General features: G+C 44.1%; 1 protein-coding gene across 1 annotated transcript in view; it reads left to right on the forward strand.

The window, feature by feature from the left end:
- The first annotated feature begins 2,791 nt into the window (after positions 1-2,791).
- The window catches only part of adissp (adipose secreted signaling protein), a 98,382-nt gene continuing 85,664 nt past the window's right edge, over positions 2,792-15,509 (forward strand). The window contains exon 1 of the mRNA XM_048544455.2: positions 2,792-3,022. Within this exon, the coding sequence (XP_048400412.1) occupies positions 2,941-3,022 (82 nt within the window). The 5' untranslated portion in view covers positions 2,792-2,940. The remainder of the gene's footprint in view (positions 3,023-15,509) is intronic.

Consider the following 15,509-nt stretch of genomic DNA (forward strand, 5'->3'; position numbering starts at 1 on the left):
CACATGCATTTGGAAAGGCAAGGACTGATTGTGGATAGTCAGCATGGTTTGTCTGTGGGAAATTATGTCTCACCAACTTGATTTAGTTCTTCAATGGGGTAACAAAGAAGCAATAAAGGCAATAAAGTGTTAGATATTGCCCTTATGGACTCAAATTGTTTGACAAGGTTCTGCATAGTAAACTGGTTAGTAAGGTTAGATCATGTGGGATCCTGGGAGAACTAGCCAATTGGATGCAAAATTGCCGTAAAGGTTCTCTGATGGGAGGCCTTTGACCAGTGGTGTGCCACATGAATAGGCGCTGGGCCCACTGCTGTTTGTCAAGCCAACAATCTTAATTATCCTCCGAAATGGTCAAGCAGGTCACATTCATCCACAAACAATTAGGAATGGCTGACAATTGGCTCTGTTTATAAATTTCATGTTCTCTTAAAAACATTTTCTTTCTCTGTTCTTGTCATCAAAGTGAATAACTTCACACCTCCCACACATTAATTTCCATCTACCACCTTGTTAACCTGCACATTATGGCTTTGCAACCTCTTTGTGTCCTCCTCACAGCTTACACACCCACCCAATGTTGTTTTATCAGCAAAGCTAGATACATTACTCCCAGGGAAGGTGATGATTTCATGATATTATCACTGGCCTGTGAATCCAGAGACCCACATGACACAAAAGCTGACGTTTCGGGCCTAGACCCTTCATCAGAACAGGGTCTAGGCCCGAAACGTCAGCTTTTGTGCTCCTAAGATGCTGCTTGGCCTGCGAACAAATAGAAAAAAGACTCTTGCAAATAGGTGAGATGACACTTGCCTTTATCGGTCAGCGCACTGACTATAGGAGTTCGGAGGTTATGATGCAGCTGAACAGGACATTGGTTAGGCCACTTTTGGAATATCACATTTGTTCCTGGTCTCCCTGCTTCCCTGGGAATTGGGAATTAATTCCCAAAATGTAAGCTTTGCCAATATTTGTTGCCCACCCTAATTGGTGAGCTGTCAGCTTGAATCACTTCAGTCCATGTTGTATACACACAGCCACAGTGCTGTTAGGGAGGGAGTTCCAGGATTTTGACCAAGCCGCAATGAAGGTCCAGTTACATAGTGGAGGCTGTGGAGCTTGGTGGGGAAATTGTAGACAGTGGCACTTCTGTTTTTCTGCTACACATGTTCCTTTGGGTAGTAGAGGTCACAAATTGAGAAGATACTATCAAAGGAGCCTTAGCAAGCCCTATGAACAGGGGATGAGGATGGGACAGTTGAGACAAGGTCAGGACAAAATGGACATTTTCAAATTGGAAGGTTGCGACTTCTGGTGTGGATTTGGAAAAATGCATTATGTTTAAATAATTTATTAAAGTTCTTTGAAGAAGTAACTTCAAGTAACTACTGGAGAATAAGCCAATATGGTTCTTTTAGTGGTTGGCAAGCTGTAGGCAATGGAGTCCCACCGTGGCTATTACTGGGACCCCAACTAGTTACAATCGTTATCAATGACTTGGATGAAGGGACTGATATTTTGATTTGATTTTTTTTATTGTCATATGTACCTAGGTACATTAAAAAAAAGTTTTGTTTTGCATGCAGTCCAGGCAATGTTTGCTAAGTTTGCTGATGACTCAACAATAAGTGGGACAGAAACTTGTTAAGATGATGTAGAATTGGCAAACATTTGGAAGGTGAAGTGTAACGTGGATCTATGCGAACAGGAAGAATAGGAAAACCATTTACATAGCAAGAGATTGCAGGACTTATTGGGATCTGGGTGCCCCTGGTAAATGGATCATAAAATGTTAGGTGCAATAGATGATTAAGAAGGCAAGTATAATGGAAAGGAGGAATGGAAGGACTAGAAAGCGTATTGAAGCAGGAAATACAGCAATGTAGAGCTTAGTGAAATCACATAGAACATAGAACAATACAGCGCAGAACAGGCCCTTCGGCCCTCAATGTTGCGCCAACCTGTGAACTAATCTAAGCGCCTCCACCTACAGACTCCACATGGTTGCCCAAAGTTAGAGTCAAACTCAGGTCCCTGGTGCTGTGAGGCAGCAATACTGAGCGCTGAGCTGCCATGCTGCCATCTGTAGCCGTCGATTAGGAAGTGCATTAGAAAGCACATGTTACCAAAGCAACCTGGACTCCTTGAGTGAAGTATAACTGAATAAAATAAAGGCACCACTCTCAATGGTGAAGCGACACGCTGGTGGTGCCCTAACTTCAGGCCAGGAAGCTGGAAGTTGGGACATTTATGGTAATCTCCGCCAGCGTGGGAATTGAACCTACATTGTTACATTCAGAAATGGTCATTTCCTGAAGAAGGGTCTAGGCCCAAAATGTCAGCCTTCCCGCTCCTCTGATGCTGCTGTGTTCATCCAGCTCTACACCTTATCTCATTACCGAACCAGATGGACTTTCCCCAGACAATTGATTCACAATCATCATTAGACTCTTAATTCCAGGTACTTATTGGATTCAAATACCACTGTCTGCTATGAGTGGGATTTGAGCCCAGGTCCCCGGAACATTACTTCGGTCTGGATGAATGGTTCAGTGATAATACCACTAGGCTATTGCCCCTTCATTCTTAAGTCAGGCTTGTGAGACGTCAGATAATAATCAGTACCTGAGGACAGTCGTTCAATTAAAGATTAAAAATAAGAGGTCGATGTAAATTACAGGGGGAGGGGATGGGATTGAAAGGGGTTGGTGGTTAGGGAGGAATCATCCAGGCTTTGCAACGGCGCTAAGACCCAGAGGGAGCGCTTGGAACTGTTATAAACTGAGAGCGACCTGAAGCGGGATTTGCTAGAGTGATTACTCGCTCCTCAGTGTCCACGTTGTGCAGGTTTCTCCTCCTCCTCCTGGTGCTGTTGACACCCCAGCTCGATTCCTCCAGCCCCAGGCGAGCTCCTGACCCATCAAGCCCCATGGCTACATGCTGATGACTAGGGACTCCAAGTTGCAGACCGAGGATTGTAGCAAAAGTAGCAGGAATATGATGGATTCGGCTCGGAAGGGTGAGTGCAGTATAGCGGGGCTGTTTTGTGTGTGTGTGAGAGAGAGAGAGACAGTGCGGAAAGAGGAAGCACTTGTATAAGCAGGACTGTGTTACTGCTCCTTTTGCATGGCGCATTTTACAAAGGGCGTTTCTTTGTGTCTAAAAATAATCAATATTTTTTATGACATTGCATTTTTTTTGTTTCAGTTGTGTTTTTTTCGGGGTTTGGGGGGGGGGGGCGGTGGACACCTCGGGAACGTCCCAGAGCGCTTCACAGGCAACGAGTTACTTTTTGGATTGTTGTCACTGTGGCGAGTGTTGGAAACCAGTTTTTTTTTTGCAAACACACTCCACACAGCAGCCTGGATGGTTACTGCTGGAGGGGGGCTGACTGAAAAGTATGCATTGACCAGGGACTTCAGCGAGAACTCCACTTCACTGGCATCTTATTTTTAAAATACTGTGTGTTGCCTCTGTCACTGCAGCACTCAGCAGCTGAGAGTGGTGACCTAGATTGGGAGGTCCAGCCTGTGGATTGGAGTTGGTGTTCAAGGCTGGAGCTGCTGTCCCATGGCACTGTTTTCACCCTTGGGTGGATGAGAAAGATTCTGTTGTGCGGTGTTGAAAGGAAGAGGTGACCCTGTCATTTTTTCTTTTGAAGTTTCATGGTGGGGGGGGGCGGCGGGATTGTGGCTATGCAAATACCAAACAGGGTTGGACATAACATCCCCTTGTGCATTTGTGTGGCTGCCTTAAAAACGTCACGCTGTGCTCAGCCCAGGTCTCACAATGACTGTACATTGCAGAGAGCTGCGGACTCGGTCATGACCTGCATTTCTGGCCATTAGAGGTTGGGGATGGTGCCGGAAAGTGAAATTGAGGTAGAAGGTCATCTGTGAGGAACAAGGGGTTATGGTGATAGGGCAGGAAAGTGGATGTGCGAAATATCCAATGATCCACGATTTTGTTGAGGAGCCTTCTAGCCTACTCCTGGTCCTGTCTCTCATAGTCTTGTAATGTAGTCAAATAGTGGATCAGACTTGATGGGCTGAATGGCCAGTTGCTGCCCCTGTTTTTGTTCCCCTCCCCATTTACTTATGAACAACATGGTCAAGCAAGTTATCTGGTCATTTGAGCATGTGACTGTTAGTGGGATCTTGCCGTGCGCATGTTGTGTTTGCTATATCACGACAGCCAGCACCTGTTCAGAAATCCTCCTATCGGCTGGAAAGAGATTCAGACCAAGCTGAGATAACAGTGGAGCTGGAGGAACGCAGCAGGCTGGGCAGCATCAGAGGAGCAGGAAAGCTGATGTTTCGGGTCAGGACCCTTCTTCAGAAATTCTCAAACATCAACTTTCCTGCTCCTCTGATGCTCCTGACCTGCTCTGTTCCATCAGCTCTGCACTGTTATCTCAGACTCCAGCATCGGCATTTCTTACTATGTCTTCAGACCAAGCTGAGTTTGTTAAAGCCTCGGATAATAAAGTGCAAAGCTGGATGAACACAGCAGGCCAAGCAGCATCTCAGGAGCACAAAAGCTGACATTTTGGGCCTAGACCCTCAACCCGAAACGTCAGCTTTTGTGCTCCTGAGATGCTGTTTGGCCTGCTGTGTTCATCCAGCTTTACACTTTATTATCTTGGATTCTCCAGCATCTGCAGTTCCCACTATCTTTGTTAAAGCCTCAGTTGCTTCTATCAGGAGTCCCTTTGATATCCTGGGCTGGTATTTCTGAGTTGGTAATCGGGCTGAATGTCCTTTTGAGGGGACAACTGGGCCTTATGCCCTGTACTGTCTCATTCATTAACCGTTGACTCAGCAGATCTGGCAATGTCTGTGGAGAGAAAAATTTGAGATGATGTTTCAAGGCCAATGTGACTCTTCTTCAGAGCCCTCTTTGTTACCCAGTGCCTGGGAGCATGATTCGCTAGAGGCTGATACTGACTGGACCCAAGTCCAAGCTGTAACTATCTGCAGCTGTCTTGACTGACTTGGATGAAATCTGAGGCCTTGCTGTCTTAGATCCTTCAAGATGCTGACTCTGAGCCCCAGGCTGTAGGGGAAACAAAACCCCAAGGGCTAAAAATACTTCGGAGGACAGGCAGGAATCAATCACACTGCTGTGGGTCTGGAGTCGTATGTAGGTCAGATCACATTTCCTTCCCTAAAAGACACCACTGAACCAGATGTCTAACCCCAGTACTCGACGATGTTTACCATTAGACTAGTTTTTAAAATTTCCAGATATTTTCTGATTTGTTGTAAAGACTGTTGCAACGATAATTCACCACAACTGAAACTATTTCATATTCCAGATTTATTAATTGAAAGGCTTGGAGTCTTTTAACACTTGTAAGATTGTGGAAAGTGGGAAACACGTGGAGATTGCAAATGATTTTTTTCGAGGGAATCAGACACTTAATGTGTCAGAAGTCAGGATTTGAGTCTTGCTTTTAAGATGAAGGTGTTGTCAAGTGGAGATGTACGTTAGAAGGTGAGCATATGCAAGGAACAATAATTGCAGTTCTGCAGATTATAATAAACCACAACAACTTAGTCTTGCATAGTGTTTCTTAAATGTAAAAGAATGTTACAAAGTGGAAGGGAGGTGATGACCTTGTGGTATACTTGCTAGGGTATTAATCTGGAGACCCAGGTAGGGCTCTGGAAACCTGGATTTGAATCCTGTCGTGGCAGATGGTGAAATCTGAATTCATTGAAAATTTAGAATTAAGGGTTTAATGAAACCATTATCAATTATCAGAAAAGCCCTAGGCCCACAGCAATGTAGTTGCCTGTCTTTAAATGCCCTTTGGGTAATTAGGGATGGGACAATAAATGGTAGCCTAACCAGGGCTGCCCTCATCCCACGAATAAGAAAATGACAGAATGGTGTAAAGAGATTTAGAATTCACAAGAGGGTACAGTGGATTGAAACAAAAACAGAAACTGCTGGAAAAGCTCAGCAGGTCTGGCAGCGTCTAGAACATAGAACACAGAACATGGGTCTGTACTGTTCTTTCGGCCCACAATGTTGTGCCGAACTTTTAACCTAATCCTAAGGTCTATCTAACCTCCACCTTATACTGTCATCCATATGCCTCTCTAATAGCTGCTTAAATGCCCCTAATGAGGCCGATTCCACTATCTCCTCCGGCAATGAGTTCCATGCCCTGACCACTCTGAGTAAAGAACCGACCTCTGACGTCTTCCCGATAACTACTTCCTGTCACTTTAAAACGATGTCTCCTCGTAAGACCTACCTCCACCCGAGGAAAAATTTCCAGATATTTTCTGATTGTTGTAAAGACTGTCACAACAATAATTCACCGCAGCTGAAACTATTTTATATTCCAGATTTATTAATTGAAAGGCTTGGGGCCTCTTAACACTTGAGATTGTGGAAAGTGGGAAACAGATGTGGAGATTGCAAATGATTTTTTTTCTGACTGTCCATTCTATCTATATCTCTGATCATTTTGTATACCTCAATCAAGTCACCTCTCCTCTTCTTTGTTGTAAAGAGAAAAGCCCGAGCTCTCTCAACCTTTCATCATAAGACCTCCCCTCCATTCCAGGCAACATTCTGGTAAATCTCCTCAGCACCTTTTCCAATGCTTCCACATCTTTCTGATAACGAGATGACCAGAACTGGACACTATACCCCAAATGTGGCCGAAGCAGGCTTTTGTATAGCTGTGAAGGATATTTCAGGCCCAACATTAACTCTGATTTTTATGTTTGCCTCAGAGATGCTGCCAGAGCTGAGCTTTTCCAGCAACTTCTGTTTTTGTTCCTGATTTATAGCATCTGCTGTTCTTTCGCAGTTTTTCAATCCACTGTATAAAAGCTGAATCCGATGCCATCTTTAAAGAAAGGAGGGAGACAGAATACAAGAAACTGTAGGCCAGTTAGCCTGACATTTTGTCAATGGGAAATTCTGGATCCCTTTCTTTAGGAAGAAATCTCAGGACATTTAAAAACACCCTTAAACTGAGTCGAAAGCGTGGTTTTGTTAAAGGAGGATTGTGTCTGATAATTTGATAGAGACCTTTGAGGACATAAAAGCAGAGTTGTTTAAAGGAGAACCAATAGATTTAGTGTATTTGGATTTCCAGAAAGCATTTAATCAGGTGCCATATAAAATGTTTGTGGTTCTGTGTCCAATTTGGTCCCTGCATTATGATGGGAGGTACTAGCATTGGAGGCATTTCAAAAAAGACTCACCAGGCTAATTTTTAAAAAGTTTTGTTGTAGTCATGTGTACCTAACTACGGTGAAAAACTTTGTTTTGCGAGCAGTACAGGCAGCTCATAGCAAACAAGGATCGTACGGAGTACAGGACGCTTACACAGAACAAGACATGCAGGTTACAGCTACACAAAGCAAGATCAACGTTATTTGAAGTTGGAGAGATCCATTCAGCAGTCTGATAACAGCAGGGATTTGAAGGATCATGGAATTCTTACAGCGTGACACCCCTGTTTAAAAAGGGAATAAGGCAAAAGATGGAAAATTACAGCCAATTAGCCTAACCTTGGTCATGGGTAAGAGTTTGGAGCCCATTGTAAAGGATGAGGTTTCTGAATATTTGGAAGTGTATAGTAAAATAGGACAAAGTCAGCATGGTTTCATCGATAATACCACTGGACCATTGCCTCCCCTCTGACAAAGGTTGAGAAGTTCAATTTGCAAATTGGAGCTTTATGATGAGAGGAAGATCACTGATGGCTTTGATTAGTGTTGTGCTCCCTCTCTGTCTCGACCTCTTGGTCTCCTGTTAACCTCTCTCTATTTTTTTTGTTGCTGGCTCTCTTGCTCTTGCTGTCTCCTGATTACAAGGTCACCTTGTTTTAATGATTTGACAGATGAGAAGGGCCGGTACTGGGATAGGACAAACAATTTGATCGACTGTCAGTGTGTAGCTCTTGGGGAGTAATGTAACAGTTGCTGTTTTATCCAGTAGCTTGTGCTGTTCTGGACAGCTCCCAGTCTTCCCTTCCAAGAGGAACTGAGCTTCTGCTTTGTAATGCTGAGGCAAGGCACATGCCTGGGCGGAGTTCCTGCTCGTGGTTCGGAGCAGTGTTTGAACCCCTGACATCCACGAGTCACAGCTGATAGTGAGTCAAACTTGCTCCTTTTTATTTTTGTACCTTTTTAATTGTGGTCGTGTTTCTATTGTGTGTTTTTGAATGTCACTTGGAACTCCTCATGGGCAGCTCCTGTGGTTTGCGAAGTGACGCCCTATTTATAAAATCCTGAAATAACCTTTGTCTGTAAGGCTGCACTGCAGATTTCTGCTTTATTTCTTCACTGCATCCTCTTGGGGGCTCAGTCAAGCTCTGGTTTCCAGCCACGAGGGCCCACCCTATTGAAAATCCCTCACTCCAATTCGCTTTTGAGATGTTTTAAGAGACTAGGAACTGAAATGAGGAGCAATGAAAAGTTACCAACTCTTGTGCTGAGGCAAAAAGGATCTCTTGCCCGTGCCTTACAGCAACTTCAGAAAGAAACCAGTTTGTACTAACTGTTCTCGGCGTGGTTCTGTTGACTGGACGTGAGGAGCCAAACCCCACCTCTCTCTCTCGCCCCCATCCTGTAACATTTTGATTCTTCTGAAATTGGTTCAAGAAGAAATGAATTAAAATATGATTTTTTTTTCTTTGAAACCTAGATGGTTTGCCCATGGATTTGTAATCTGTTGCCCTGAACCAGTTTGTGCCACCACCTCTGCTTACCCGCCCCTGGTGGCTTTTCGTTTAAAATGTTTACTGGCACAAATCCCCTTTTCTGAGTTGATCCTTAAAGGTCTATTATCAGTCATAGAGGAGACACCAGGATGGAACTTGCCTTGCATAATATGGTGTGATTTATTGAATGATAGCAATGGGTACAATTAATGCAAAGGTATTAGGATCTTACGCAAGATTGGCTGTTTTGCCACCCAAGTGTATTTAGAACGTGGAACGTAGAACATAGAAAAGTACAGCACAGTACAGGCCCTTCAACCCACAATGTTATGCCGTGGATTAATTCTAATCCAAAAACAAAATAACCTAACCTACGATCCCCTCAATTCCCTGCTGTCCATGTGCATGTCCAGCAGTCGCTTAAATGTCACTAATGATTCCGCTTCCACGACTACCACTGGCAAACTATTCCATGCGCTCACAACTGTCTGGGTGAAAAACCTCCCTCTGACGTCTCCTCTATACCTTCCTCCTAACACCTTAAAGCTATGACCCCTCGTGGCAGTCAATCCTGCTCTGGGGAAAAGTCTCTGGCTGTCAACTCTATCCACGCCTCTCATTACCTTGTACACCTCGATCAGGTCACCTCTCTTCCTCCTTCTCTCCAGAGAGAAAGGTCCGAGCTCAGTCAACCTCTCCTTGTAAGACAAGCCCTCCAGTCCAGGCAGCATCCTGGTAAATCTCCTTTGCACCCTCTCCAAAGCCTCCACATCTTTCCTATAACAAGGTGACCAGAACTGGATGCAATATTCCAAGTGTGGTCTCACCAGGGCTTTTTAGAGCTGCAGCATAACATCGCGGCTCTTAAACTCGATCCCCCTGTAATGAAAGCCAAAACACCATATGCTTTCTTAACAACCTTATCCACCCGAGTGGCAACTTTGAGGGAGCTATGCACTTGAACACCAAGATCCCGCTGTTCCTCCACACTGCCGAGAATCCTACCTTGAATCCTATATTCAGCATTTAAGTTCGACCTTCCAAAATGCATCACTTCGCATTTAATCCAGGTTGAACTCCATCTGCCATTTCTCAGCCCAGCTCTGCATTCCGTCAATGTCTCACCGAAGCCTGCAATAGCCCTCGATACTATCAACGACACCTCCAACCTTTGTGTCATCAGCAAACATACTAACCCACCCCTCAACCTCCTCATCCAAGTCATTTATAAAAACTACAAAGAGCAGAGGCCCACGAACAGGGCCCTGCGGGACACCACTCAGCACTGACCTCCAGGCAGAATACTTACCATCTACAACCACTCTCTGCCTCCTTTCAGCCAAACAATTCTGAATCCAGACAGCCAAATCACCCTGTATCCCATACCTCCTGACTTTATGAATGAGCCTGCCGTGGGGAACCTTATCAAATGCCTTGCTGAAGTCCATGCACACCACATCCACTGCTCAACCCTCGTCAACCTGTCTCGTGACCTCCTCAAAGAACTCAGTAAGATTTGTGAGGCATGACCTGCCCCTCACAAAGCCATGCTGACTCCCTTTAATCACGCTATGCTTTTCCAAATAGTAATAAATCCTATCCCTCAGAATTCTTTCCAAAACCTTGCTGACCACAGACACAAGAGTGACTGGTCTGTAATTTCCAGGCATTTCCCTATTCCCTTTCTTGAAAAGAGGAACAACATTTGCCTCTCCCCAATCTTCCGGTACGACTCCCATGGAGAGTTAGGAAGCAAAGATCTTGGCCAGCGGCTTAGCAACCTCCTTTCTCGCTTCCCAGAGCAACCTAGGATAAATCTGGTCTTGTCCTGGGGACTTACCAATCTTAATGTTTGCCAACTTCCTCAATCTCGATCTGTTCAAGCCTGTTTCCCTGCTCCTCAAAGTTCTCATTCACAACAAGGGCCACCCTATTACAGTGGAGTCTTCGGTAAACTTGTAAATGGATTGGGGGTGGAATTTGTCTGGCTGCTCTGGGCAGACTTGAAGCAAAATTATTAAGATGTTCAAGATGAAAAATCTATCTTTTTAATTAATATTTCTATTTACTGTATATAGATGCTGGGGAGAAAATGAAAAAAGCCTTTTTGACAGTCATTCTGTTAAATAATTCTATTTTCTTTTTTGTTTTTGCCCTTACTTTGCGTAGGAAGGTAGATCTTTCTAAGGATGGATGTCAGGTAGTTGGTTGGTGCTCAAGGGATTGAGTAATGCTGCAAAAATATGCATTTTGTCAAAGCTTTTCCTCTCCAATTCATCGCATAATCTGCAAGATATATAAAGGCAGCACCAGCATTTATACTGTATGATGGGTCTGGACAGTGACCCCAGCTGAGCACTCAGATCCTGTGCGGACTGACTGGCAGAGGTATTCACTGACATCTTCAACCTGTTCCTGCTACAAGCCAATGTATTCACCTGCTTCAGAAAGCCCACCACTATCTCCCTTCCTTACAACAGGTTTCTCTCCATATAGCAGTCTAGAATCCTGAGCTTTTCTGCCGAGCAGCCAATGTAGAGAGAAATCAGAAACCTGTTCTGAGGAAGGGTCACTGGACCCAAAACGTTAACTTTGATTTCTCTCTACAGATGCCACCAGACCTTCTGAGCCTTTCCAGGAATTTCTTCTGTTTTATTTATTTGTTGCAGAGTGCATTTCTGTTCTTTCAGTCTGCAAAGAACAAAACAGATGGAAGCTATCACTTGCTGTCATTCTCTCTCCTCACTTGAGTTTGCCAGTGGCATTTTATAATATTCGGTGTGTTACATTGTCAGATATACTGCCTTTCAACTGAGATGATTTTGGCGTAAAATTTTGTTTGCTTCCAAGTCTGATGCTATGGAGAATGAATGAGAAGAAAAAAAAGTCCATTTATTGTGGCTTTTGAGGATCTCCTGAGTATCACAATCCAAACAGATGATTGATTTCTTTATTTCTTATACTATAATTATGATTGCTTTCTCTGTTTTTTTTAAGTTAATGTGCCTACACAAGTTTCCACAAAAGACAATGATCAGAGATTCAGTTCCTTCAGTAACGTTAGAGAATAACATTCTGAGGAATCGCTCTTAGCTGTGTCCAAATTGTTGTGCCATATTCTACTTTATTTGATCCTACAATGGGACGCAGACACTCGAATGAATCCAGCATTTATTGCTTGTCCAGAATTGCCTCTGACAAGGTGGGAGACCTAGCTCCCTGTACTGCTGCAATCCATGATGTAGCTGTGGCCACAGTGTTAGGAAAGACATTGTATAATGGTCATGCAGTGACACTCCAGGAACAATGATATATTCCCAAATTGGGATGATGAATGTCTTGGAGAGGAATCTGCAGGTCATGTTCTGATGCATCTTTTAGATGGTTCTGGTTATGGGTTTTGAATGTGCTATCCAAGTTGTGGTGAATATCTGCCATGTATCTTGTGCATTATAGACATTGCCATCACCGATGTAGTAAAGTGATTGCCACTCTATTCACCATCTTTGAATATTCAATCACGTAGGCTATCATGTGGCCAATTTATTGAGTATCATTAAAGTTGCTCTCAACCAGGTGAGGGGGTATTCCATCACATTTCCAGCTTGTGCCTTTTGGACAAGCTCTGGGGAGTCAGGAGCTCAGCTGTGTGCTGCAGAATTCCCCAATTCTGATTTGCTCTTGTAGCCACAATTTTATATGGCTGATCCAGTTCAACTTGTGGGCCACATTCCCACTGTTGGGAGCAGATAGGATTTCACTTTGACGTTGCTTCTGACATCAACAGAATTACAGCTCTAGTAATAACTGAGGTATCTCTCATTTAGTTATGCGGTGGTGGTGCTACAGCTTCAAGAGGTAAATTTTTAGTCTTGGTTCCTTTTTTGTCAGAAAAATGAGCAGTCTGCTCCAAAGCCAATAAAAATGGACAGCCTGTGAGGTCATGTGTTTTTCACCAAGTTAGAACAGTAGAAGCAGCCTGAATGGGAGGAGTCAAGCTCCCACAGAACCAGGATTTTCAGTTTTAGCTTTCTCTAGTTACTGGGGTCTTGAAGCTGGGTGTGGAAGCTGTTATTCCTCAGTTGCAGCAAAAAGCTGGGGTTCCCTTCCCACTGTTAGAATTGCATGTGAGACAATCTGTTTTACTGATTTGCCTTGGCCAAGGCTGTGTTTATGGCATGTTACTATGTTGGAACAGTTAATTAGTAGTTAATACATTATTTTGTTACACATTTTGGTAGCATTACATTTAAGCAGATTCTTTATTTTAATTTTACCTGTATTTTAACTGTGTTGTGAAAAAATAATGTTATGCTTAACATTGACCAATTGAATTGCATTTGGAACGCAATGTTTTACACTTACATTTAAAATAAGAACAAATTGGAGTCCCACACTATCATCTTCATATATTTTGAGGAGGGTTTGGTCTGGTCCGTGAAGTTAAGATGCAACTCATGCTGTGATCAAACCACATCTTACTTATGCCTAGCAGATATCCTGTACTGCATCTTTCCTATGTCAATTCTCTCTTCATATCGGAGCAAGATTAATTCATCGGGAATGCAAAGACTGAATTTAGAGTTGGTGGATTGACTCTGTAATGGGATTGATCCCTGTGGGGCAGGAATTGAAGGGTCAAATGCAAGGAGCTAAGCTTGCTAAATCATTGGAGTCTAACTGTAAGTTGCAGACTGTTTGGTCCTCATGTCAACTTTCTCTTGAGCACAGTATTCCCACTTAGTCACTGATTTCAAAGGAGCTGGTCAAGGCCGTGTGAGTGCAGAGCTATGACTGTGATCCCTAGCATCAGAAGGTTGAATTGTAGACCACATTTTAAAATTGGATGAGGAATTGTGGGGATGAGATTTCAGACTTTTTTCTTTGCAAATGCCCTATTGGACAGCAATTAAAGACTGCACTGCACAAAATTGAGGCAGAGTAATTGGGTTCTGCTTCAAGTCCTGATCAATATTTGTGCTTCTTCAAACTTCACAAAAAGAGCAGATTATTCGTTTGGTCACATGCAGATGTTGGTGGGATGTTTTCACAATGAGAGCAGATTACTGAAATATCTCCACCAAAGGCTGGTATCCCGTCACCAAGTCACCCTTTATTCAAGATAATGGGAACTGCAGATGCTGGAGAATCCACGATAACAAAGTGTGAAGCTGGAAGAACACAGCAGGCCAAGCAGCATCTCAGGAGCACAAAAGCTGACATTTTGGGCCAAGACCCTTCTTCAGAGGGGGGGAGGTGGACCGAAGATGGAGAGAAAAGAGGATAGGCCAGTCCAGGGAAGACTGACAGGTCAAGGGGGTGGGATGAGGTTAGTAGGTAGGAAATGGAGGTGCGGCTTGAGGTGGAAGGAAGGGTTGGATGAGAGGAAGAACAGGTTAGGGAGGCAGAGACAGGCTGGGCTGGTTTTGGGATGCAGTGGGGGGAGGGGATGAGCTGGGCTGGTTCAGGGATGCGGTGGGGGAAGGGGAGATTTTGAAACTGGTGAAGTCCACATTGATACCATTGGGCTGCAGGGTTCCCAAGCGGAATATGAGTTGCTGTTCTGCAACCTTCGGGTGGCATCATTGTGGCACTGCAGGAGGCCCATGATGGACATGTCATCTAAAGAATGGGAGGGGGAGTTGAAATGGTTTGCGACTGGGAGGTGCAGTTGTTTATTGTGAACCGAGCGGAGGTGTTCTGCAAAGTGGTCCCCAAACCTCCGCTTGGTTTCCCCAATGTAGAGCAAGGCACACCGGGTACAATGGATACAGTATACCACATTGGCAGATGTGCAAGTGAACCTCTGCTTAATATGAAAAGCCATCTTGGGCCCTGGGATGGGGGTGAGGGAGGAGGCTGGGGGCAAGTGTAGCACTTCCTGTGGTTGCAAAGGAAGGTGCTGGGTGTGGTGGGGTTGGAGGGCAGTGTGGAGCGAAAAAGGGAGTCACAGAGAGAGTGGTCTCTCCGGAATGGAAAAAATGTCTTGGGTGGTGGGGTCGTATTGTAGATGGCGGAAGTGTCGGAGGAGATGCGTTACACATGCATAGTAATTGACAGACGCCTGCCTTCCTCCGAAACAGCTGAGTGAACAGAACCTCTGAGACTCCTGTCAGCCAGGGCTCCCTGATTGGACCAGATTAACAGCCCCAATCAGGTAACTCATTCTGAGGTCCAGCTGGCTGAACTCATTAGTTATTAGACTATTCATCAATGAGAGGGTGTCTATGGTATCAATTCAGTCATGAGGTGCTGTTGATTGGTCCCCATTGTCTGTTGGACCTTTATAACATTGTTACATTATCAAATAGAACTAAGGTGTGGATCTGCCATGTGATTAAATAGAGAGCAGGTGATTGGGTTGAATGACCTCCATTCAAGTGAAAAATTCCCTTAATCTGGATTGGGTTGTTGAATCAGCAAATGGAGGCGTGATCCTCCAGCACAATTTTAAGTGACCTTTCCACAAGTAAACAAGAGGTTTTTCTCTGCATGCACTTCATCCCTATCCTGCATTGGGATGGACTGACAGTTTGTACTTTCTGGGAATGTGATTTTACAGGACTCTGATTAATTTAAAAAATATATATATTCTGGTCTAATTCTTGAATGCATCCAAAAATCGATATTTGTTTATTTTTCCAATTTCCCCTGTTCATGAAAGAATAAGCGTGTGTCTGGCACCAGTTTGTTAGGCACCTTCTAATGGCTACAGGTTATTGAATGTTCCATGGTCAGGGGTATTGCACATTCACTGTCTCAGCAGATCTCAAACACTTCTTCACAACCAAAGTACAGTCACTGTTGTAATGTC

The sequence above is a fragment of the Stegostoma tigrinum genome, chromosome 1, assembly GCF_030684315.1.
Source record: "Stegostoma tigrinum isolate sSteTig4 chromosome 1, sSteTig4.hap1, whole genome shotgun sequence".
In the NCBI taxonomy this organism is placed as follows: domain Eukaryota; kingdom Metazoa; phylum Chordata; class Chondrichthyes; order Orectolobiformes; family Stegostomatidae; genus Stegostoma; species Stegostoma tigrinum.